The following is a 24,049-nucleotide window of genomic DNA, read 5'->3' as shown; positions in this document are numbered from 1 at the left end:
GAACAAATATCATAGGTATATAGTAATTTTAATATATATTATATAACCAACAGAATAGCTACAAAAGAATTAAATATATTAAATCTATTTTATAACTTAATAATGAAATGAAATTACTATAATACTGAAGTAAATGTCATTGCATATATTAAAAAGAATAAGCATTATATATTATGTAGTTTTTTAATTGGACTTTTTTTTTGAAGATTTATTTATTTTATGTAATGAGTACACTGTCGCTCTCTTCAGACACACCAGAAGAGGGCATCAGATGCCATTACAGATGGTTGTGAACTATCAAGTAGTTGCTGGCAATTGAACTCAGGACCTCTGGAAAACAGTGCTAAGCCATCTCTCTAGCTCAGACTTTATACTTTTTACTAAAATATCATAGACTGTTTCTGAGAAGAAGAAAATGACTACTGGTAAATTTTGCAACTTTTCTATTTTTTTAATTAACAAGTGTCTATATGTAGTTAAATCATTTTAAATTTTTTATGCCTTAAGTGCAATTGAAACTAATCTTTGTTCTTGAAACTCCTACATAATGTCATCCTACAGTCTGTTGTTTAAGGTGAACATGGGGTTCAAAGCCACTTCAGGAATACATGTTAACATTTCTACTTAATAGTCTACTGTAGGCTTCATAGGAACAATGCCTACTTGCTGGGCACCCGTTGCCCTGCCCATCATTGTGCTGAATACTTAAGGAGCAATCTACTGTGTGATCACAGCCTCACAAGATATAATTGATCTGAGGTAAAAAAATCAATAGAGAGCTGTAGATGATATCTTCAAATACAAGTATCATTTATTTACAGGAATTCTAGCAATTCAGGGAATAGATGATTTCACATTGAATAGAAACTTTAGAAAAGATTTGGCTTCAAAGACAAAGTGATTAGATTTTTTTTTTGGCTTATTTTTCTGCTTACATAGATTTTACAGGAAAAGGGCCGATTACTTCATGGGATTTTGTAAGGTTTTGTTTAGCCATAGAATTTTCAAATATATTTTGAATGCCCAATAACTTTCATATTTTAAGTTTCACTGCATATTTAAGTTACTGATACATATTGTTTATGTTTATGAATAGTGATATGGATTTTGATACACATATACATTCTCAATTGATTAAATCAGGTTTTCCAAAGTCCATCACATATTCACCTCAAATGTATGTCTGGCTTCTGAATCTCTGTATCTTTATGGAACAAATGCCAAATTATAAAAATGCTCATTCTGATGTGACAAAACCTTCATTGCCATTTACTTTCTCTTTCTTGAGATCACAAATTCGTTTCATTACAACTTTAACCCAGGGATTTAAAAGTCTATAATTCCATATTTCATCCCTATTTTATTTCCATTTATATCTTATGTGGCAATTTTCAAAACACATCATCATTTCAATTTTTCTCATTGGACATATAAATTAATATTGACTAAATGTTTATCTTCTTCTCTGTGTGTAGTGTGTGTGTGTGTGTGTTTGTCTGTGTGTGTGTGTCTGTGTGTGTGTGTGTAGTGTGTGTGTGTGTAGTGTGTGTGTGTGTGTGTGTGTGTGTGTGTGTTGTACAGGGGATTACCCCCCAGACTTCAAGCATTTACACTCTCACTGAGCTGTCTCAGCAGCCCACGAATATTTGTTTTATCAAGTTTTCCCAGGAAGCCTATAGTTGCTTTTTATTCATTTCATGGCTTGACAGAGAATACAGTGGCACAACTGAGGACCAGTGAGTTGGCTCAGTGAGTAAAGGCTCAAGGTGCCAGGGGTGACAACCTGAGTTTGTTCTCCAGAATCCACGCTGGGGATAAGAAATACTAAATCTTGTCAATTGTCCTATAACCTCCTCATGATATATATATATATATATATATATATATATATATATATATATATATATATGGATGCATATGTGCATGTGTACATGGGTGCACACACACAAATAAAAATGTAGGAAAGAAGGAAGGGAGGAAGGAAGAAAGGAAAGAAAGAAAGATTCAGGAATCAGAATATAGTAAGATAATACACAGTGAGACACCATTGTAAAGAGTCCTCATTTTAAGCTTTTTATGTGGCTGTATTTACAAAGAGATTGAAAAGCAAACAGCTTTGGGACATGGTGGATATGTAAAAATTGTTTTCATATGAGCAACACACTTTTGATGCCTGGTATTTTCATTTACTATTCCTCCATGAATCATGATGTCTGTTTTATCTAGTCTTATCTTGATCAATTATGATCCCTGTGTTTTTTCTTTAAACTTGAAGATGTATAGCAAAGAAGTTATTGTCACAGTGTTTATTGAAGTGATAATTTGTAAGTTGATTTATGAATGCCTAAAGGAAGTTAAACTTGCCCAATTCAAAATACATCAAGAAACTAGAATATGTTTTCTTCTACCTGAGAGCCATGGAATTTGTTTGGAAAACTAAACACTTTTACTCTACATTTTAGTAAATAATTTAGGATATTTTATTTCTTCTGAATTGATCACACACAAATACTTTGTATAAAATGCTATGTAAAGTCAACAAGAAGAAAGAAACAATTGCTTCTCTTTACCCATTCCATTTTTTGACTGAGTCTCTTTTCCATCTCCTTGTTTTTATCCAATTTAACTTTAGTGGCTTGTTGAAGTATCAAACCAATTTAGACACTCACCCTCCTGGCTGTATCAGTCTTAACCGGACCCCATCTCAGAATATGTCCGTAGCAGACTACGTCTCAGAACATTTTCATGGATCTTTGCCTGGAGGGTTTTCAAAATTAGAAGATCATTACCAGAAAACACTGGTGAAGATTTGCCTGGAAGAACCCAAGTTCCAAGCTCATTTCCCACAGGTCAGATTAATTCTGTGTCTGAGATCTGCCAAGTCTGTGGTTTCATGTGACTGTCTGACATTGCATTCCAACATGTCTCTGAACTTGTGTTTCCAGGTACCGGGGAATATTTCAGGATGTTTAGACAGCAGATTACTATATTTGTGTGTGTGTGTGTGTGTGTGTGTGTGTGTGTGTGTGTGTATGACAGATTTATAATACTCAAAGGCAAAAAATATACATAAAAAATATCTAATTATACAGTTTTATTTCAGTACATTCTTCCTAGTGGTTGCTTTCAGAGAGACCACAAATATCTATTCTAAAGCTATTAAGACACACAGTTTAAATTAAAAACCTGTAAATAAATCCTACTAATTGTTATAATATACCATTACAATATGATATTATAAATAATACATGGTGAAGTTGATTAGTTAAATGTTTACTATAATCTTCTTGGCACTATGCCAGACTGCTCTGTATGCAGGCTTCTTTCAGTAGCCACAATTAACCTTTGAAGCAATCACACAATTATCTGATCAAGACATTGAGTTTAAACATGTAACCTGATGAAAGTTTGTAACAAGCGGTGGACAAGAAGTGTGTATATGTAGGTCTTTAGCTGAAATACTGCTCTTGGAAAGCTCTTCAACTACTCCACAAATACTTCAGTAACTTCCTCCCTACCTCGTGTCTACCCTTGTCTGAGGTAACTGCCAATGTCTATCTGAAGCCCACTATTCTGCATCTGAAACAGAAGAAGGGAAATTCTACTTTAAAGAGAGAAGATAGAGAAGCATCAAAGCTAGAATAAATTTTTAAATGACTTTGGAATTACCTGGTCAGTTTTCTGAGTGTCATATGATGATGGATATTACGTAAGGTAAATATGGCAAGTTCCATTGTCCTGATGTGGATCTTAATCATCTAGAAGTAACTGACCCACAGTCCCAAGGTCACTTCATTGTAGAACTTATCCCATCCTACCTGTCTTCAGAGTGTCATGTTTATTGTCACAGTCTACAGAGCAGAAGCTAACTGCCTTCACTGAATGAACAGTGTCTGTTAAAACTCTGTAAAGAAGTTTTCTGCAAAAGTCCATTAAAATACGACTGAAGGTCCCATGAGCTAGCAGACGCCTGTAAGCCTATGTAACTAAGGGTTGGAGGCAGGAGACTATCAAGTCCTAAAGCAAATTGTACTGGCACAATGAAGCTTTGTCTCAGGTAAACACCAGAGCAAACATCTTTATCAATACATTGCAATTCAGTTGACTGCTTTAAAAAGAAGAAGCTACAGTGGGCAGTCATAGGGGAAAGACTGTTTTCATAGGCATCAAAACTGTCACTTCTTAGAAAAGTGTAATTTTGAACTTAGTATATTATTAAAAACTTGTAATACAAACATGCTCTCTGCATCCTATTTTCAAAGGTACCTTCAGAGCGTCATGTCCATTGTCTTACATTTGACGTCATGCATATAATAAACCTGATATATGTCTGTACATCTAAGTTATATTCATTAACAATCTATGGCATTGCTTTTACTAAACCTTGAAATTATTTTATTTTTCTAAATAATCGTCAGATAAGTATAATGCATTAACTTCTCTTTATTATGCAGCAAGTTCTAGTATGTCCCCAAACCAAACTTCAGTGTGCAGATGATTGTAGGAAGAAATGTTTACATAGTAATTGTAGTTTTCACTAGCATATAGACTTGAGATTAGGGCCCCATATTAATTTTTCTTTTATAATTTCATTTTGATTGAATAAATTGCTGAGAGCTTTAGCCATATTGTCTTTACCAATACCTTACTATTTAACATATAAATTGAAGTATTATTGCTCAATTCTTAATTCAGTCATGCATTACATGAAGCATACTTTTGAAAAACTTCCCTTAGACCTGGATTTGGATTTCTGGACCTTTATGCCTATACTGTGCTGAGAGGCTTTACCGATGCATCCGGAGCAACAAACCTGTCACCATTATCTCAGTAATCAATCATCCCTCAGATGTCATGGAACTCCGTATGATCAAAGAAAACTTTAAAGCAAGACCTGGCCAGGTGAGCCGGTTGTTAGTGACTTTGAAAATATCCCTTATCCTTAGGAAATTTTTGAAAGTTAGTAGACAGATTTATTGGAATAGTTGTATTGCTCTTTTGATCATTTAAAACATTATCTGTTTGTTGCTTTTTTAGTATATTATTCTACATTGTCCCAGTGTATCAGCATTAGAAAACCACCCATTTACTCTCACAATGGTAAGACCTACATTTCTTGAATTTTAAAAACATTTTAGATTGCAGAACATCTTTGTGTATGTGTATGTATGTGTGCACATGGACATATGTATTTGCTTATCCCTGTGTATATACATGTCTGTGCACACACATATGTGTGTCTGTACATACACATATCTAAATATATGTGTCTATGTGAGTCACATGTGTGTATTTGTGTGTGTGTTTTACTTCTTTCTCAAAGTATTAGATAACCATAGTTCCTTCATGTTTTAGCTTTTCTTTTTCAAACAAATGTAATTTTCTATTCAGAGACTTTGTGAGTATTGGTTTTCCATTATTTTAGGATTCCTGACTATTCAGTACATAATGTGCTTATTTAAAACTTATTAAAGTTTATTGCTTTAAAGCATGGAACATTTTAAATTTCACTTCTCCATATAAGAGTAATGGGCTTGGGAATGTTGGATGGTCGAGTCCTTTCCTAGGATGCATGAGACCCTGTCAGGTTCCATCCTTAGAACCCTGTACACTGTGCACTATGTGTGGAAATCAAATATGCCCAGTTTTCACTAAAGAGTTGGAATAAGGAAGGAGGGATACTGTGGGTGATGTAGAAGCATTAAAAATACAGATAGTGGTAGGAGAAGATGAAACACAATTTAGCTGGTAACTTTATATTTGAGGAAAACAAAGTTGGATAAATAAAATTTGACAAATAACATAGATGACTGCATAATGCTATCACGAAATATGCTTAAACCTGCATAGTAGAATCATAAAATATTTTAGCCCAATACATACTAAAATTTTACATCATATACTTAGAGCAAATTACCAAAGATCAAAAATGAATGCATATTTCATTCCAGCATACATGTATTTTGACCATGTGTACCAGTATTGCCCTTCCTTTCACACCCCGCATTCTTTCCTCCTGAACTCTTTCATGACATATACAGATGATTTTATATTCTGGGTAAAATCTAGGATTTAAGTTTGAGAGAAATATCCAATGTGCTTCTTCCTGCATCTGAGTGCTTAATCTGCTGAGCTCTGGCTGGTCATCTTGTTGTAGTGTAGGTGAGGCATTACATCATACAGGTGACATTACATCATACAGGTGACATTACATCATACAGGTGAGTATACAGTGAGCTTGTGATCTCAATCTGCTTCCAAAGCAGGAGGTGTATAAGCCTATAGCAGGTTTTACAAGTTAGATTTCTCCTGATTCAAAAACATAAGATAAAATAGAAGGATTTTTGTTTTTCATTTTCATCTCCTTTTCTCCATAATTTGACATAGATAATTCCAGATCTTTCTTCATTTACTTCGGCATATGCAAATTCCTGGGATTTGCTCTTTGGGTTATATGCTTCTCTTACTACTCACTTCATTCAAAACTATACCATGAACATTTCTGTCCTACTACTGTGTATGTGCCTTGTTCTTTTCAATGCCTATGTAATATTCTATGCTTAGGAAATGCTGTTTGTTTAATATTCCCGTAAGTACTGATGCTTAGTTCTTATTTCTCTGATAAAGATAAGAATAAAGTCCATACCCCTAATGTATATACAAAAAGTAAATTTAAACACATTAGGGAGGCAAAAAGAAAAATCAATAATATTAAATGATTATGTTTGGGGCTAGGGTTGTGGGAGTGACTCTTAAATTACATGTATTAGATTTAAAATCCACAACCAATGGGTGTGCTGTTTTACTTTTTGGGACATATGGCTCTCTATGTACTATGATGATTAAATCAGTTCTCAATAATAATAGATTTGTAGGAGTTGAGCAAGCTGCAAGTACAGCATAAAACATAGTCACGTAAGTACAGAAAGTATCAGGTGTGTATACAACACCATTGTGACCCTAATTTTCAGTTTGAGTTTATGCCCTGAAATCACCTGAATAAACACAGTTTTGCCAAATCATTCTATACTTAAAGAATAAAAGAACCAACAAGCTTGTATCAACTTGTTAGAATAAAATCAGAGGCCATATTTTAAACAGGTTTTCTGAAGAAAAAAAATGATGCTTTTTTCCTTATTTACTTCACGTTTTGTGTTTTGTCTACCTCAGTGAATCTTGTGTATCTAGTGAGATAATGAGCTCTGTTTAGGTCTGTCAGAAAAGACGGCAGCTCTGGCCCGGCCCAGTATACATCTACACTTCCATTCTGTGTGGTGATGGTGACAGTTACTCTGAATACTCTTTCATCTGCTGCGATACAGGCTTTGACTACTTTGAAAGGGAAACATTTGTCTTGAGGAATAGCGAATACTCAGCTACTCACATGGAATGTAAAATTGGACTCTTAGAGTCCTCAGGACACAGTTCTTATCAGAAATCAGGTTGCTGTGTCATGCCCATTAGTCCTCTGGAGTTTCTCAGGTTTCACCAGGACGGAAATGTATGTGGTTAACAAATATTTGACTGTAGCAAAAATAAAATTACATCTAAATCATGTCTGCTTCTGACAGTTTTAAGGTACATTTTCATTTCTCAGCTTTCACACATGCATAAACATGAAGCTCTTATCAGAAAAAAGTAGAAGTTAAAAAGAGAGAAAACGCACAAGTAGCTTTATAAAGTTTACAAGATCAGATGTACTGTTTATAATCTTTATAAATTTCCTTCAGAATATCTGAGAATTTATTTTTAAAATTTGTTTGATCAACATAGTATTAAACTGAGAACATAGATAATAAGAAATGAAGCAATTTATTGGATGCCAATTACAAAGTTTGGAGAGTATTTTTTTTTCATAAAAAGATTCTCCAACATGTTCCAAATGGAGAAAATAGCATAACATTCCACTAAGCATCAACTGGCTTCAGAAAAAAAAAAGCTATCCCACCTTTTAGAATTAGTACTTTACTAAAAAGTTTTATGTTGTCTCAAAAATAATAACAAGACTTTCCCCCTGACATATAAAGAGTGGAGGCTTTCAGGTCAAACATCTCACTTCTCTACAGCTTCTTTCTCAAGCCAAAATGAGAAACACACACACACACACACACACACACACACACACACACACACACACACACACACACACACACAAATCAGAGTTCATAAACCAGAAGAGCCTTCAGCTTGCCCACGACCTTGAGTCAGCTGCATTTTAAAATATAATTCAGATCAGCATTCCTCTGAGATAGCTCAGTATGATGTATTTATAATATTGAACCCAAAATATATTCTTGAAGCTTTTGCTCTTTAAGAAACTAGTCTTGTTTCTATATTTTGGGAGTCCTAGATTTGGGGATGTTTATTCTATAATTTCATTGACATAAATTTTCAACGCCTATAGTTTTAATCTCAGCCCTATGATTGATGATGTTCATTTTCATGATAGCGCTCAGAGTCCTGGGAAATTGTGGTTAGGCCTTTTTATTTATTACATTCCTGTATTGATGTTTGAATGCATCAATTTTTCTACTTTGATTTTCTTCCTTCACGTTCATTCGCTCTTCTACTTGGTTGAGACTGTTGTGAAGTTTTCATTAATTTTTAAAAATTTTATTCACTTGATATTTCACTGCCAGAATTTCTGTTTTCACTTTCCCCCAATTTAACTATCGTACTGAATTTGTCTGCCATGATGTATACTTTCTCATGTATAGTGACAATTTTCTCATCTGCCCTCTGGCTTACTATTCTATGTTGTTGGCTATCTAGTCCAGGTCTTCTGTTGTTTTCCTTTCTTCTTGTCTCTGCTTATTTCAATTATTTCTGTGGCCAATGAACACTGTCGTAAGTAATTTTTTTACATATTTCTCATTGTAGCATCTTTGAATTCAGAATTAGCATGGTATGATGTTTCATAGGAGGCATGTATCCTTGTTTCTTTGTGTCATTTTGTGTCCTTTTGTTGCCATTTAGTATCAATTGTTTGGAAATCTCTTCCATTTGGTTTTAGGGAGCTTCTCAATGATCAACATATTATTTTGTCTAAAAAAATTAGTGTGTGGTGTGTGTGTGTGTGTGTGTGTGTGTGTGTGTGTGTGTGTGTGTGTGTGTAAAACCTCTGTATGGATATGAACATATGTGTGTAGGTGCCTGCAAAAAACAGATGATTTTGAGCCACCTCATATTGGTGCTGGGAACTGAACACTGGTCTTCTGCCAATATAACCAGTGCTCTTAAATAAGAACCATGTTTGTAACATAGCAGCCTATTCTGGAGAGTTCAGTCCCTAGTACATTCAGAAAGGAAAGAAAAAAAAAAAAAAAAAACAAAAACAGTTGTAATAGCAACTCAGTTCAAGCAGTATGTTGAAACATACTTAAAATTAATTAGCTTTCCCTAATCCATAATAGAATCTATTACCCACAGTACAACAATAAAAAATAAATAAATAAAGCAAATATTATATACAGCATGCTATGAAATTCAAAGAATTAGGATAAATGTAAGGGTAACCGAAGGAGCTGAGATTGAAGAAAATGTAGGAGAAACAAGGTTAAATAAAGGAAAAACAGAATATTTGAGGTTATTGAAGAGAAGAAAAATACAATAAAATAGCACGATATGAAAGAATTCATAAAGAAAATTAGACAAATGTAAAAAGAAAAAATGGGGGGAAGGTTGGAGAGATTGGTCAGTGGCTGCTATTCCAGGGGTCCCTAGTGCAATTCCTAGCTATCTTATGGTTGGTCACACCTGCAATGGGGTATACTTTTCTATTATAGTGTGAACAAAGACAAAACACTCATATACATAAAATAAATGAATCTTTTTTAAAAATAGAAAAGAATAAAATAGAAGCATAAATCTTCAAAAATTAAGATCAAGAGAGATAATGCATGATGTTGACTTGTTGGGAATTGTGTTAAGGACAGCATCTCATAAGGCTTGACAGACAAGAAGGTATCTAGAATTTGAACAGTATGGTAGAATAACAGAAGAGATCTCAAAATGGCTGACAAGAGCTCTTCAGATGAGGTGTTATTTCACAGTTGTCTTTATCAAGGGCCCAAAGCTTTTATCGCCCAGTCGACTTGTCCTTGAATTTTAGATGCCTCCAAGGCAAAGAACTTGGTTGAAGATGGAATTTTGAGTGAATATCAGTTTCTGGGGAAAGTCCCAGTAGAAAGCCAGTTATAGGTAGCCATCTCCACTGCTGGAAGGCTTTCTGAGTGTTTTGGTTGTAAATTTTGAGAAGAACTGAAAGGTGAAGGGTCTGAAACTAGAACATGTCAATAACAAATTTCATGTCAAAGCAGTATTTTTTGCAAGGGATTTTTTAGAACTTGAAATTAAACATATAAATCTAATTTACTAATATATTTAAGTTTCAAAATCCAAGTTAGATTTTAAGAACAAAAAATGTAAATTGTTGAAGGGACAAAAGTCATTAAACAGTGTAATTGATGATAAAAGCTAGAACCAGAACAAAATTTTCATGATATTTTTTCCCTTTAGACATTTATTGATTTAATAGGTAAATAGAATTTACACTTTGTTCCTATGATACTCAATGATTACCACCTGTGTTCTATAATGATCAACTGTTTCATTTCTTTTTTCCAAAAGCACGAATCATGTTGCTTGTTTTCCAATTTAAAAAACAAAATTAAAATTGAGTTTTAAAAAGGCAAGACTTAAGAAAGCATAAGATGTCATACTTATTACAAAATTCAGCATCTCTTAATTTTTCACTGTTATAGATGTTTTTGTCCCTCGGATATTTCCATAAATTCTCGATTATAGGAATAATGCACAATCTTTCTTGTCAGAATTAGCCTGTTGAAGCTTGTGTAAATACCTCCATGTCCTTCTAGTATTATTTTTGCTCAGAAATAAGTATGCTTTTCTGACATCTGTAGTTTCAGTTGTGTGATTCATTATTTTGAAGCTTGAATAACTCAATTTCGTATTTGTTTCCATGAGTCAGAACTTAGTGGTTCTCCTGTTTTTGTCTGCACTTTCACATAGCATGACTGCTATTTCATTATTTTTAGATTTCAAGGTTTTAATGTTTCACTTACTCTAGAGAGGTGTTGTTTTTGTTTTTGTTTTTTAGATTTAAAGAGAACAAGACAAATTTATACAGTTGTTATCTATTAAATTTTATGTTATTAAATGTAAGTAGTAATTCTTTGTTAACTACTTTGATCTTTGGTCTTGATCCCTTCTACTTAGCTCTTAAAACTTGCCTTATTCTTATTTTTCACAGATCTTTCGCTCTAGAAACTCAGATGGAGGAGAAGGTAGATTGCCAGGCTCGATCTGTCATTATGTATTCTAGGCACAGTGCTGAAAACCACACACAGTGATTAGTATCCACACAACCCAACAAAATGTTTGAGGTTTCTGAGAATTAAACATCACCTAACTCCTGTACTCTGGCTGTCTTCCAGGAGGAAAGCAATGTTTCCTCAGAGGCTAATGAGAGCCTCTGTGAGAAATGGGAGCTAAATAAAGCAGCATGCTCAAAACAAATAGACTGGTTAATCGTAATTCGATTTATTCAATCAATAGTTTTTGATATTTCTTTCACCTCCTGGTTTCAAGGAGAAAATGATGAAGACACCCCGTTCCTGACTCATCCCTTCTGACTAGTGCTACAGCTCATCAGATTTCCCTCTTTTTCTCTGTTACTTAACCTTGGGTTTGGCCACAGCAAGCCATGAAAATGCTTCCAAGATTCACCATGCCCTCTTACTGGTAGATGCGGTGAGCAATTCCCAGTGAACAAAGGTCTTTAAGGATAAGCATTTTTTTCACGCTGCTGTTCAAATTATTGAAACACTTTTTTTATAGTTTCGGTTTTGGTTCCAAGACATCTGTTTATCTGGCTTTGCTCATTTTTTTTGACACTTTTGATTCAGTCTTGTTTCTTTTAATTCTCTTTAAATTCCCATGAGCTCTGAATGCCAAAAGTTACTATTATCAGTTACCTAAACCTCTATTATGTTACTGCTGTGCACATTTCTCTGGGGACCCACCTGTGATTCCAGATCTGAAATTCCAATTCATGTCAGTAAGTGTTTCTCAGACACTTAGAGCATTTCCCCTTTTCCTTGTTTGACTCTGGTTACATTAGCAGAAGCAGGGAGAGCAGTTAGGAGTATGTTCCATCCAGTGTAGGTAGGATGACAACTTTGATCATGGTGGTGACCCTGGACATGATAAGAAGTGTCAACTCCTGAATCCGTTCCAAAGTTTGAATGGTCAAGACTGGTTTTTCTCCTGCAATTAGATTATAAATGTGTAGAATTAAGGGTTCATACCTATGTTTCTGGCCTCAAGAGTTAAGAGTTCTAGTAACTAAAAGAGGAAAGCCTGGATTAGGGTCCAGGTTGTGAATCTCCGTTTCAATCATATGTTTTGGATATAACATGCAGTGTGCTTACATTTTTTATTCAATAAATGAGTGGTATTTTACTCTTTGCTTTCACTGTCCCATAGGTCCAGACTCAGAACCCTGTGTGTTTTGTTTCTGCTTGCCTTTGAGTTTGTGGAGGGGTACTTGTCATATTTTAGTCAGGCTAAAGTAAATCTTGGGAGGGAAAAACTCATATACAAATATAGATAGGAACTTTTAGACATTTTTTGACCTCTAGCTCTTGTTCTCCCTGCTTCTGAGAGCTGAAATTCTCCTGAGTTCTGATGAAAGATGGAATTTGTTTTCCTGGTGCTCCCTTCTTATATACAGGAGGATTTTAGCTTCAGATATTTCCTTGTTCATTTTCAAACCATCATCTCACCACATTCTTTCAAATATTTGTCTAATATTTTCTTCTGTTTTAATTAATTATTTTACTTATTTACAACCTAAATGAGCTTGTGCAGTCTGGTCCGAGGCCCGTGGCAATTATTTTCCAATTGTGCATATTACTCGCTTTTTTCCTCAGCCTTTTCATTTGAATCTTTTGTAACCTTAAGCTGGTCATTTTTGCGTTTGTTTTCATATTACACTTCTTTAATACTTATTTATTTTAGATGTAGGAGTGTTTTGCCTACATGGATGTTTGTGAACTACATGAGAGCCTGGTACCCATAAAGATCAGAAAAGATGCCTCAGATTCCCTAAATTGGAGTTCCAGATGGTTGTGAGCTACCATGTCTGTTGGGAACTGAACCCACATCCTCTGAGTGAGCCGCAAGGGTTTTTAAACACTAGGCCACCTCTCCAAGCCCTATGTGTTAGTATAAGGAACAAAAGATAAAACTGGGCTTTTCATCTATGTTATCAAAATAATCAACTTACATATTTTGTGTTTAATAACGAGTATAAATATATGGATATGCACTGTTTTATTCTATTTATGTTCAAGTAGACAGTAACATTTTATATGTACAAAAATATTTATCTCACCATGTTGCATTCATGTGCGGGACTCAGTGCTCTTACCTCACCGTCCTTTCTCATGCTTTTTAAATATTCCTCATTTGGGAAATTATATGAACTCCTATCACAGCATCTGGAATATTTCGAAACTCCAATAAATTTGTGTTTAAAAGATGAATAAGTCGTGGAAGAAAGACATACATTTGCAGTCCTTATTTTTCTCTCAGGTCCATTCTTTAATAATTTAATCAAGTGATATTTCATTCAACTAATGGTTTTTCACCTTCCATCATGCATGTATGTATAATATGCTATATGTTTTAGAACATGTAACAGAGATTTTTTTAAAACTAGATCTTAATTTCTAAATATTTTAACCTATTCATGTGAACAAGGTACACAAAATGGGGACACAAAAGCGGCATAAGCACTTTTAGGTTCAGAGATGTGAAGAATTTTATTGACAAATAAAATTAGGCTCTTCTTATGAAAAGAAGGCTTTGACATAAGTCTTAAAGAGTTGCCAAGAGTTAACAGCAGAATGGAAAAGAATTTGTTACAAATGACGAGACTCTAAGTAAATTGGGGGCAGAGATGTTTTAGATATTGATAGTTTGTTTTATTGAATTAAAATGGATTAAACTGAATCATACAATATATAGAGATGGATATAGTGGGAAGAACTGATTTTGACCTTTGAACATAAGAAACAAAGAGTTTGCATGTTATTGAGTCACCTTTTCATCACTGTGACAGAATTCCAAAGAAGTCAACTTAAGCAAACGCTTTTAATTTTGGCTCACCGTACCAGAGGTCATGGTCAGCTGACATGTCTGTGGTATATAGGGCACCAAGGTATAAGAACATGGAAAAACAGAATGTTCATCTTCCCATACAGCGAATGTATGAAAGGAAGGTGTGGGCACAGAGCATAGCCTTTAGCATTAAACCTCCAGTGCTCTAATTTCTTTCTCTTGGCCTGTGTACCTATAACTGTACAGTCATCAGTGAAATACCCAATTGATTAAGTTACTGCCCTCCTTATTCAGTTACCTCGGTAGCCTCACCAGCATGGAATCAAGACTTCAGTCAATACGAAGATGCTGTTCCATACAGCACAACCAATATGAGATTTCTGTGCTCAGTTTCCTTTGGAAAGTTATTTGAAAGGGCTTAAAAGTTGATTGAACCTGGTAGCAGGACTAATATGTGATATTACTGTGATATTTGGTCCCTACTCTGGAAGAAGCTTGGTTCCATGTCCCAATATATGAGAATCAAAAGAATGTAATTTGGGAAGTAAGGTAAAAACAATTTCAGCTAAATTACATCTAGAATGAACTGTCTAGATGGCAGTGAAAGAAGTGAGAGATTGGAGCTAGAAAGTAAAAAGGGGTCACAGAGATCACAAAAATGATTAAAGAACATCCTTTTGATTATTTTGTGATCTGTGATCATTTTTCTGATTTAAAAAGTTAGGTTACACATAACTTTAGATAATAAACTGAAATACAAATTTCAATTATTTTCTTTATTTCAAGTCTCATGATTTAAAAACATATTACATTATTTCTTAAATTTTTGATGTTTAATATACACATATATAATGAAATTACATTATATCCCTTAAACAGATATACTTTAATATTTATTGACACAGATATATAAACATTAGTAAATTATTCATACTTAAAATCTAATGCCTATCAAACAAATATGAAAAAGCCTTTTGCAGGATCTAATGAGATGATCACATGTTTTGTTTTTCTTTCTCCATTTGTTTCTGTGGTTCATATGTTGGACCATGCCAGCTTTCCTAGGTTGGCCTACTTGATCATGGTAGATGATATTTTTGTTCTTAGGTGTGGCTTGTATTTTGTTGAATATTTTTGCGTCAATATTCAGAAGAGCAACTAGTATGAATTTCTTTGTTGAGACTGTGTTATTTAGTTATCAAGGGACTGTGGCCTCATAGAATAAGGTTGGCAATGTTCTGCTGTTGCTATTTTTTGGAATAGTTTGAGAAGTGTTTGTGTTAGCTTCTCTTTGAAAGGTCTGGCAGATCTCTGTGCTAAATCCACCTGACCATGGGCCTTTTTTTATTATTTTTTGATTGGAAGACTTTTAATAACTGCTTCTATTTTTATAGGGGTTATAGATCTATTTAAATTGTTTACTTAATTTTGACTTAACTTTGGTAAGTGGTATCTATCAAGAAAATTGTCCAATCCATTTAGGTTTTTCAGCTTTGTGGCATATGGGTTTTTAAGTTTAGCCTAATGATTCTTTGGATTTCCTCAGTGTCTGCTGTTATAACCTCTGTTTCAATTCCAATTTTATTAATTGGATACTGTCTCTCTTTTAATTAGTTTGGCAAAGGTTTGGTCTATCTTGTTGACTCTCTCAAAGAAATAACTCTTGGTTTTGTTGATCCTTTGTATTGCTCCCTTTGTTTCTATTTCATTGATTTCAGGCCCTGGTTTTATTATTTCCTGTTTTCTATTCCTCTCGTATATTTACTTCTTTGTATTCTAGAGCTTTCAGGTATACTATTAAATTGTTGGTATGAAGACATCTCCAATTTCTTTTTGAAGGCACTCAGTGATAGGAACTTTCCTCCTAGCATTGCTTTCATTATGCTCCATAAGCTTTGGTATGTTATGCATTCATCTTCACTATAATTTCTTCTTTATTTCTTCCTTAACTCCAAAGTCATTCAGTAGGGAGTTGTTCAGTTTCCATGATTGTAGGCTTTCTGTTGTTTCTGCTTTTGAAATCCATCATGTGGTAAATTTTGGAGATTTCCTGAGGTCTTTGTTTTGGGTGAAATGTTCTGTAGATATCTGTTAGGTACATTTGATTAATAACACTGTCATTTTCATTATTCCTCTGTTTAGTTGCTGTTTGAATAATCTGTATATTGGTAAGAGTGGGATGTTAAAGTCCTCCACTATTAATGTCTGGGTTTGCTTTAGTAATGTTTCTTTTATAAATGTGGGTACTCTTGCATTTTATGCATAGATATTGAGAATTGAGATATCATCTTGGTGGATTTTTTTCTTTTATGTGTATGAAGTGTCTTTTCCATCTCGTTTGATTCATTTTGGTCAAATGTCTATTTAGAAATTAGAAATTAGATGTTAGAACAACTCCTTCACCCTACTTTTGTCTGTTTACTTGGAAAATCTTTTTCCAGCCTTTTACTGTGAGGTAATGTTTATTTTCACTGCTGTTTTTCTTCTAGTATCTTCTGTAGGGTTGGATTTCTGAATAGATATTGTTTAAATTTGGTTTTGTCTTGTAATATCTTGTTTCTGTCACCTATGGTGATTGAATGCTGGTTGGGTATAATAATCTGAGCTGGCAGCTGTTCTTCCTTAGAGTCTGCAAGACAGATGGCTAGGCCCTTCTGTCTTTTAGAGTCTCTTTTTACAATGTATGAGTAATTTTGATAGTTCTACCTTTATATGTCACTTGGCCTTTTTCCCTTGCAGCTTTTAATGTTTTTTTGTTGTTGTCGTTGTTTTGTAGGCTTACTGTTTTGAATAGTGTGCGGTAGGAGAATTTCCTTTTTTTGATCCAATCTATTTGGTGTGCTGTAAACTTTTATATGTATAGCTATCTCTTTCTTTAGGTTTTGGGAATTTTCTTCTATGATTTTGTGGAAAATACTTTCTGGATATTCGAGCTGGAATCTTCTTTTATTCCTATTATTCTTAGTTTTGGTCTTTTCACAGTGTCATAGATTTCCTAGATATTTTGTGTCAGGAACATTTTAGATTTAACATTCTCTTTGACTGATTTATCAATTTCTTATGTCCTATCATCTAAGCTTGAGCCTGAGATTCTCTCTTCCATCTCTTCTATTCTGTTGGTGATGTTTGCGTCTATAATCCCTGTTCTCTTTCTTAGGTTTTTTATCCCCAGGATTCTTTAAGCTTATGTTTTCTTTATTGCTTCGATTTCCATTTTCAACTCTTGAACATTATTCATTTCCTTTACATGTTTGATTGTTTTCTTGTATTTCTTTAAGGGGTTTATTCATTTTCTTTCTAAAGACTTCTATCATCTTTATAAGATTAGATTAAGGTCATTTTCTTTTGCTTCAGATGTTTTAGGATATCCAGGGCTTCTTGTCATAGGATAGCTGGGTTCCAGTGGTACAATATTACCTTGGGTCTTGTTGATTGTGTTCTTGTGCTGCCTTTTAGCCATCTAGTTATTGCTAGTGCCAGTGAGCTTCCAGGAAATAAGGCAGACTTGTGGACCAGAAAATGAAGTAAAGGGTTTAAGGCGGCTTGCTGCTGCTTGGTGTGCCTTAAGGGGACCGGACAAGCAAGGGACCTGTGCCAGGGGTCCTACTTGGGTGTCTGCCCTGTTGATAGGCCTGTGGGAATTGAGGCAGAACAGTGTGGGACAATAAAACCTTGCCAGGAAGTTTAGTAAGGTAGAGCGGGTCTGAGACTCCAGAGACTAGGTGGGCACATACCTGAGACTTAGGCAACTGCCCATGTCCTGCCAGATTCATGGCCTGGAATACATGCCACACTCTCTACATTAGGAAATGTGGCCTGTGGTCATTTAGACCCAGAACAGAGTTCTCCATACTAATGAGGCACCTAGAGTCCCTGAGGTCTTAGCCAATAAGCTTCCCTTCCTATGCATCCTCCCTGCAAAAAGTATTTAATTTCGGGTTAACCTGAGAACTTGATAGGTTATGGTATGCATCCATTTTTCACCCTGAAGAGTCAATAAACAGTTTAGAACCATGGACTGTTTCTTTAGTCTACCACCATATGAGGAACATGTGGAAAGTCTTCATCTACAGAGCCACAACCTAATTCTCTGGTAAAAGGCCTCTCTATGTTCCAGGCCTAATTGAAGGCCCCTAACCAGCTGAACTTTCCCACATCTCAAACTGTGCTTTCCCACCCTTGAGCAGTGCCTCAGGGCTTCTCTAAAGCCCAGCACCTACTTGGAGGCTATGTGGAATAAGCACAGTCAAACTCTCCAGATTTTACCTCCTGAGTGACCTTGCCTTGAGGCAGGTTGACCATGGACCTACAGAGTAGTGGGCCAGAAAATGGAGCTTAGGAGGCTGGGTGAAATTCATTACTGCTGGCTGTGCCACAGCATGGCTGTTAGGCAGAGGATTAGGAGTAGAGGGGTTTCACCTTGATGTCCCTGGTGCTTCAGGCCTGATAGAATGCAGGCCAGAAAATACTCAACAGATATCTCTCTATTAATTTTTATTTGCATATTTTTGTTTTGTATGCATATTTATGGGTCTTTAGAGAAACTCAAATGCCTTATTGATCAATGACATTGCTTTATCTATCATATACATTTTATCTAGTTCTTTATCATTAGTTGTTGATCTGAGGTTTTAATCACATTGTATTCTTCTAATATATAACAATCAATCTGAATTAATGCTAGTATTTATTTTTTTCAGTGTCCTACTGAAACCAAAGCAACATTTGGTGTCCACTTTAAAGTAGTAGGAGACTGGACAGGTATGTACCACTTAATAGTTTTAAATTCTTGAAAAGGTGTAATATAACAAAATGTAACAACACAATTAATAGGGAAAGGTATATAGATATTAAGAAGTTCATGTTTTCTTTGTTTATTTAGTTTCAGTGTCTAATTTTCTATAATAATTGTTTATGAAATAAGGATAATATACATACCATTAATTATTAATAATGCATTATTTGTGGAGACTGTATCATAGGTTTCTTAATGTCAGTTGTACTGCCAGAAGGTAGGAATGCTTAAATCTAGTTCTTGAAAGCATGACTTTAAAGTTCATGGTGGTATTGACTTTCAAAATAATCTATTTAGGTGAGTGAGACTGTTAAGAAAGATGAGATGCTTGCTGTCAAGAAGCTTGGTAACCCAATGTTGAGACTCAGAAACTACATTCTGGAAGGGAAGACTCACCTTCCTCAAGCTCTCCTCTGAATTACACACACACTGCAATTCTGCATTTTACACACACACACACACACACACACACACACACACACACACACGCACCAAGTAAAAGTTTAAATAAGCACTTTGGATTGAGAATAAACAACTCTCAACTTTGAATGACCTTGATGTGTATCTATAACACCAAAACATTTTTAGAATAGCAGTTACTTTTAATATCAGGTCTTTAGACATCTTTTTAATAAGAGCTTTATAATCTTTGAGAGATGCTTTATATGAAATACCAAACAAATAAAATAACATGATTTGTTATTATATGCTTTGGATGCACACAATGGATAATAAATGTACACTCAATTAATATTGGCATGTTGGTTCTTTAGAGTGCTGTCAAAAGAAAAGAATGAAAGTATAAGAAAGAACAAAACACATTAAAATATATTTACAATTTAATAATTTAAAAAGATCTCCTTTAGAGTAGATTCAGTGAAGTCTAGACTTAGAATAAGAAAATTCATAGAGAAGAATTTTTGAAATTTAGACATTGAGCAAATATAGGAAAATATAAGAAAAATGGAAAATTAACAGGAAATTCTACCTCAAATCAGGGAAAGTGATGATCAGGAATCAAATGAACAAGAACCAAAACACCTAAATGAATCAAAAAACAAAAAACAAACAAACAAACAAAAAACAAGTAATATATTCCAATAAGAATTTGTAAACAAACTCAAAGGAAAAAACCACATGATCATCTCATTAGGTGCTGAGAAAGAATTTCACAAAATTCAATACCCCTACATGGTAAAAGTCTTGGAAAGATCAGGAATTCAAGGCCCATACCTAAATATAAAGTAAAACGAATATATAGCAAACCATTAGCCAACACAAACTAAATGGAGAAAAGCTTGAAGCAATCCCACTAAATCAGGGACTAGACAAGTCTGCCCACTCTCTCCCGATCTATTCAGTGTAGAACTCAAAGTCCTAGCCAAAGCAATTAGGCAAGCAAAGGAGGGCAAAGGGACACAAATTGGAAAGGAAGAAATCAAAATATTACTATATGCATACAATATGATAGTATACTTAAATGACCACAAAAGTTCCAACAGAGAACTCCTGAAGCTAAAAAACCATTTAGCAAAGTGGCTGGATATAAATTAACTTCAAAATAAAAATCAGTAGCCTTCCTCTACTCAAAAGATAAAGAGGCTGAGAAAGAAATTAGGGAAACAACACCCTTCACAATAGTCACAAATAACATAAAATACCTAGGTGTAACTCTAACCAAGCAAGAGAAAGAGCTATATGATAAGAACTTCAGGTCTCTGAAGAAAGAAATTAGGAAGATCTCAAAAGATGGAAAGGCCTACCATGCTCATGGATTGGCAGAATTAATATAGTAAAAAAAAAAAAAAAAAAAAAAACTGCCCTTTTGCCAAAAGCAATCTACAGTTTCAATACAATCCCCACCAAAATTCCAATTCAATTCTTCATAGAGTTAGAAAGAGCAATTTGCAATGACGTTTGGAATAACAAAAAACCCAGGATAGTGAAAACTATCCTCAACAATAAAAGACCTGGGAAGATCACCATCCCTGACTTCAAGCTGTATTATAGAGCAATAGTGATAAAAACTGCATGGTATTGGTACAGAGACAGGCAGGTAGATCAATGGAATAGAATTAAAGACCCAGAAATTAACCCACATACCTATGGTCACTTGATCTTTGACAAAGGAGTTAAAACCATTGAGTGGAAAGAAGATAGCATTTTCAACAAATGGTATTGTTTCAACTGGAGGTCAGCATGTAGAAGAATGCAAATTTATTCATTCTTATCACCCTATACAAAGCTCAAGTCCAATTGGATCAAGGACCTTCACATAAGTCAAGATACACTCAAACTAATAGAAGAAAAAATGGGGAAGAGCCTTGAACACATGGGTACTGGGGAAAATTTCCTGAACAAAACACAAATGGCTTATGCTCTAAGATCAAGAATCAACAAATGGGACCTCATAAAACTGCAAAGCAAAAGACACTGTCATTGGGACAAAACAGCAACCAACAGATTGGAAAAAGATCTTTACCAATCCTACATCTGATAGACGGCTAATATCCAAAACATACGAAGAACTCGAGAAGGTAGACTCCAGAGAGCCAAATAATGATATTGAAAAATGGGGTACAGAGCTAAATAAAGAATTCTCAGGTGAAAAATACTGAATGGCTGGGAAATTCCTAAAAAAAAATAAATGTTCAACATTGATAGTCTTTGGGGAAATGCAAATGAAAACATCACTGAGATTTCACCTCATATCAGTCAGAATGGTTAAGACCAAAAACTCAGGTGACAACAGATGCTGGCTAAGATGTTGAGAAGGAGAAATACTCCTCCATTGTTGGTGGGATTGCAAGCTGGTACAGCCACTCTGGAAATCAGTGTGGAAGTTCCTTAAAAAATTGGACATAATTCTACCTGAGTATCCAGCTATACCACTCCTGGGCATATACCCAAAGATACTCCAACATACAACAAAGACACACGCTCTACTATGTTCATAACAGCCTTATTTATAATAAGGCCAGAAGCTTCAAGGGACCCATATGCCATTCATCACAGGAATGGAAAAAGAAAATGTGGTATAGCTACACAATGGAGTACTACTCAGCTATCAAAAACAATGATTTCAGGAATTCATAGGCTAATGGATGGAACTAGAAAATATCATCTTGAGTGAAGTAACCCAATTACAAAAAAACACACACAGTATGTACTCACTGATAAGTGGATAATAGCCAAAAGCTTGAATTACCTAACATACAGACCACATGAAGCTCAAGAAGAAGGACGACCAAAATGTGGATGCTTCACTCCTTCTTAAAAAGGGGAGCAAAGATATTCATAGGAGGAGATATGGAGACAAAGTTTGGAACAGAGACTGAAGGAAAGGCCATTCAGAGCCTGCCCCACCTAGGGATCCTGTGTGTGTGTGTGTGTGTACACATACATATATATACATATATACATACATATACATACGTATACATACGTATACACACACACACACACATATATATATACATATATATATATATATATATATATTCACCAAACGTAGACAATATAGATGACGCCATGAGATGACGCCACGAAGTGCATGTTTACAGGAGCCTGATATAGCTGTCTCCTGAGTGGCTCAGCCAAAGCATGAAAATTACAGAGGCAAATGCTAAACCAAACCATTGAACTAAGAACAGGGTCCCAACTGAAGGAGTTAGAGAAAGGATTAAAGGAGCTGAGGGGCTTCCAATCCCATAAGAACAACAATAACCAACCAACCAGAGCTCACAGGGACTGAATCACCAGCCAAAGAATGAACATGAACAGATCCATGGCTCCAGCTGCATATGTAGCAGAGGATGGACTTGTTAGGTACTAATGGGAGGAAAAGCCCTTTGTCCTGTCAAGGCTGGAACCCACCCCCCAATATAGGGGCATATCAGGGTGGGGAGGCAGGAAATGGTGATTGTTTGGGAGGGGGAACACCCTTATAGAAGAAGGGGACAGGGATGGGATAGGGCACTTATTCATGGGAAACCAAGAAAGGGAATGACATTTGAAATGTAAATAAAAAATATCCAAAAAAACCCCAATTTTTTTGGATTCAGCTTAGCAAAAGATTGGATGAAATCACACTATTCTGGAGAATTTGGTGAACCTTTTTGAAGGAAGTGAACCTCTCTTGTGAACATATCTCAGTAGTGAATTGCTAGTTCAATCTATTATTAGCAAATGAACACATATATTCTCAAAAACAGAGGGGAAGCAATCAGGGCCTATGTATTAAATCTGGGAAAAGTCACTGTAAACAAAAGTTAAGAAATTAGTGTTGGAAGAAAGAAAATATTTTAGAATCAAAGAAAGAGATTTTTGGGTAATGATGGAATATTCAGGAATGTGAAGGAATGTTATGATATGAATAAAATTTTTTGTATTTAAAGGCATTAAACATTGAAGTTGAGAGTTGAAAAATGAGGAATATATGCTATGTACAACTTAATGGGAAAAAAAGCCCAAATCATTTTACAAAGATTGATTTAAAAAAGATTGAGAAGTAATAACCTTCTTGGAGTCACAAAATTTAATCTTAATTAGATAATATTTGTGCATTGGCATTCAAACAAGATCACAACAGTCCATCTATAGATAAATATTCATGTATCATAGAAAGGTTAGTTCTTCTTATATAGCAGAAACAGTTGAAAAAATGAATTTGTTTTTACACTGTCTGGAAAATGAAGAGTGGGGGAAATTCTTTTCCAGTAAGAATTTTAATATAGCAGAAATTAAATTCACCAGTGAATAGTAATTGATAGAAATCTGGATATAAAGGAAAAAATAAAAGTATAAGGGAAAGGAAAAGCTTTTTGTTGGTTCGTGACTATCATGTATGATTTTCCCCCTCAGAGTCATTTTTGATCACAAGTAGCTCCTTAAAAAATAATTACTTCTATATTTATTTTAGTTACCTCCACTAGGAGCAGGTAATATATCCATTTTGCCCTCTTCTTAAAATTGTGCTATTACATTGAGAGAGATGCAAAATCATTCTATTCAGAGAGTTCAGTTCTGTCTAGAATAACAATATTCTTCACATAGTAAAGGTAAACATGCATGTAGAGAAGCCCTAAATAATTTTGTCACTCACTGACA

At 34.7% G+C, this 24,049-nt stretch overlaps 1 protein-coding gene across 2 annotated transcripts in view; it reads left to right on the top strand.

The window, feature by feature from the left end:
- The window catches only part of Nox4 (NADPH oxidase 4), a 152,374-nt gene that overhangs the window by 69,648 nt on the left and 58,677 nt on the right, over positions 1-24,049 (top strand). For both annotated transcript variants that reach the window (XM_032895944.1, XM_032895945.1), the window contains exons 9-12: positions 2,633-2,849; positions 4,738-4,902; positions 5,038-5,100; positions 18,846-18,906. In XM_032895944.1, coding sequence (XP_032751835.1) covers positions 2,633-2,849; positions 4,738-4,902; positions 5,038-5,100; positions 18,846-18,906 — 506 coding nt within the window. The remainder of the gene's footprint in view (positions 1-2,632; positions 2,850-4,737; positions 4,903-5,037; positions 5,101-18,845; positions 18,907-24,049) is intronic.

This window comes from Rattus rattus, chromosome 2, assembly GCF_011064425.1.
Source record: "Rattus rattus isolate New Zealand chromosome 2, Rrattus_CSIRO_v1, whole genome shotgun sequence".
In the NCBI taxonomy this organism is placed as follows: domain Eukaryota; kingdom Metazoa; phylum Chordata; class Mammalia; order Rodentia; family Muridae; genus Rattus; species Rattus rattus.
This window is presented reverse-complemented; position numbering and strand designations above follow the sequence as displayed.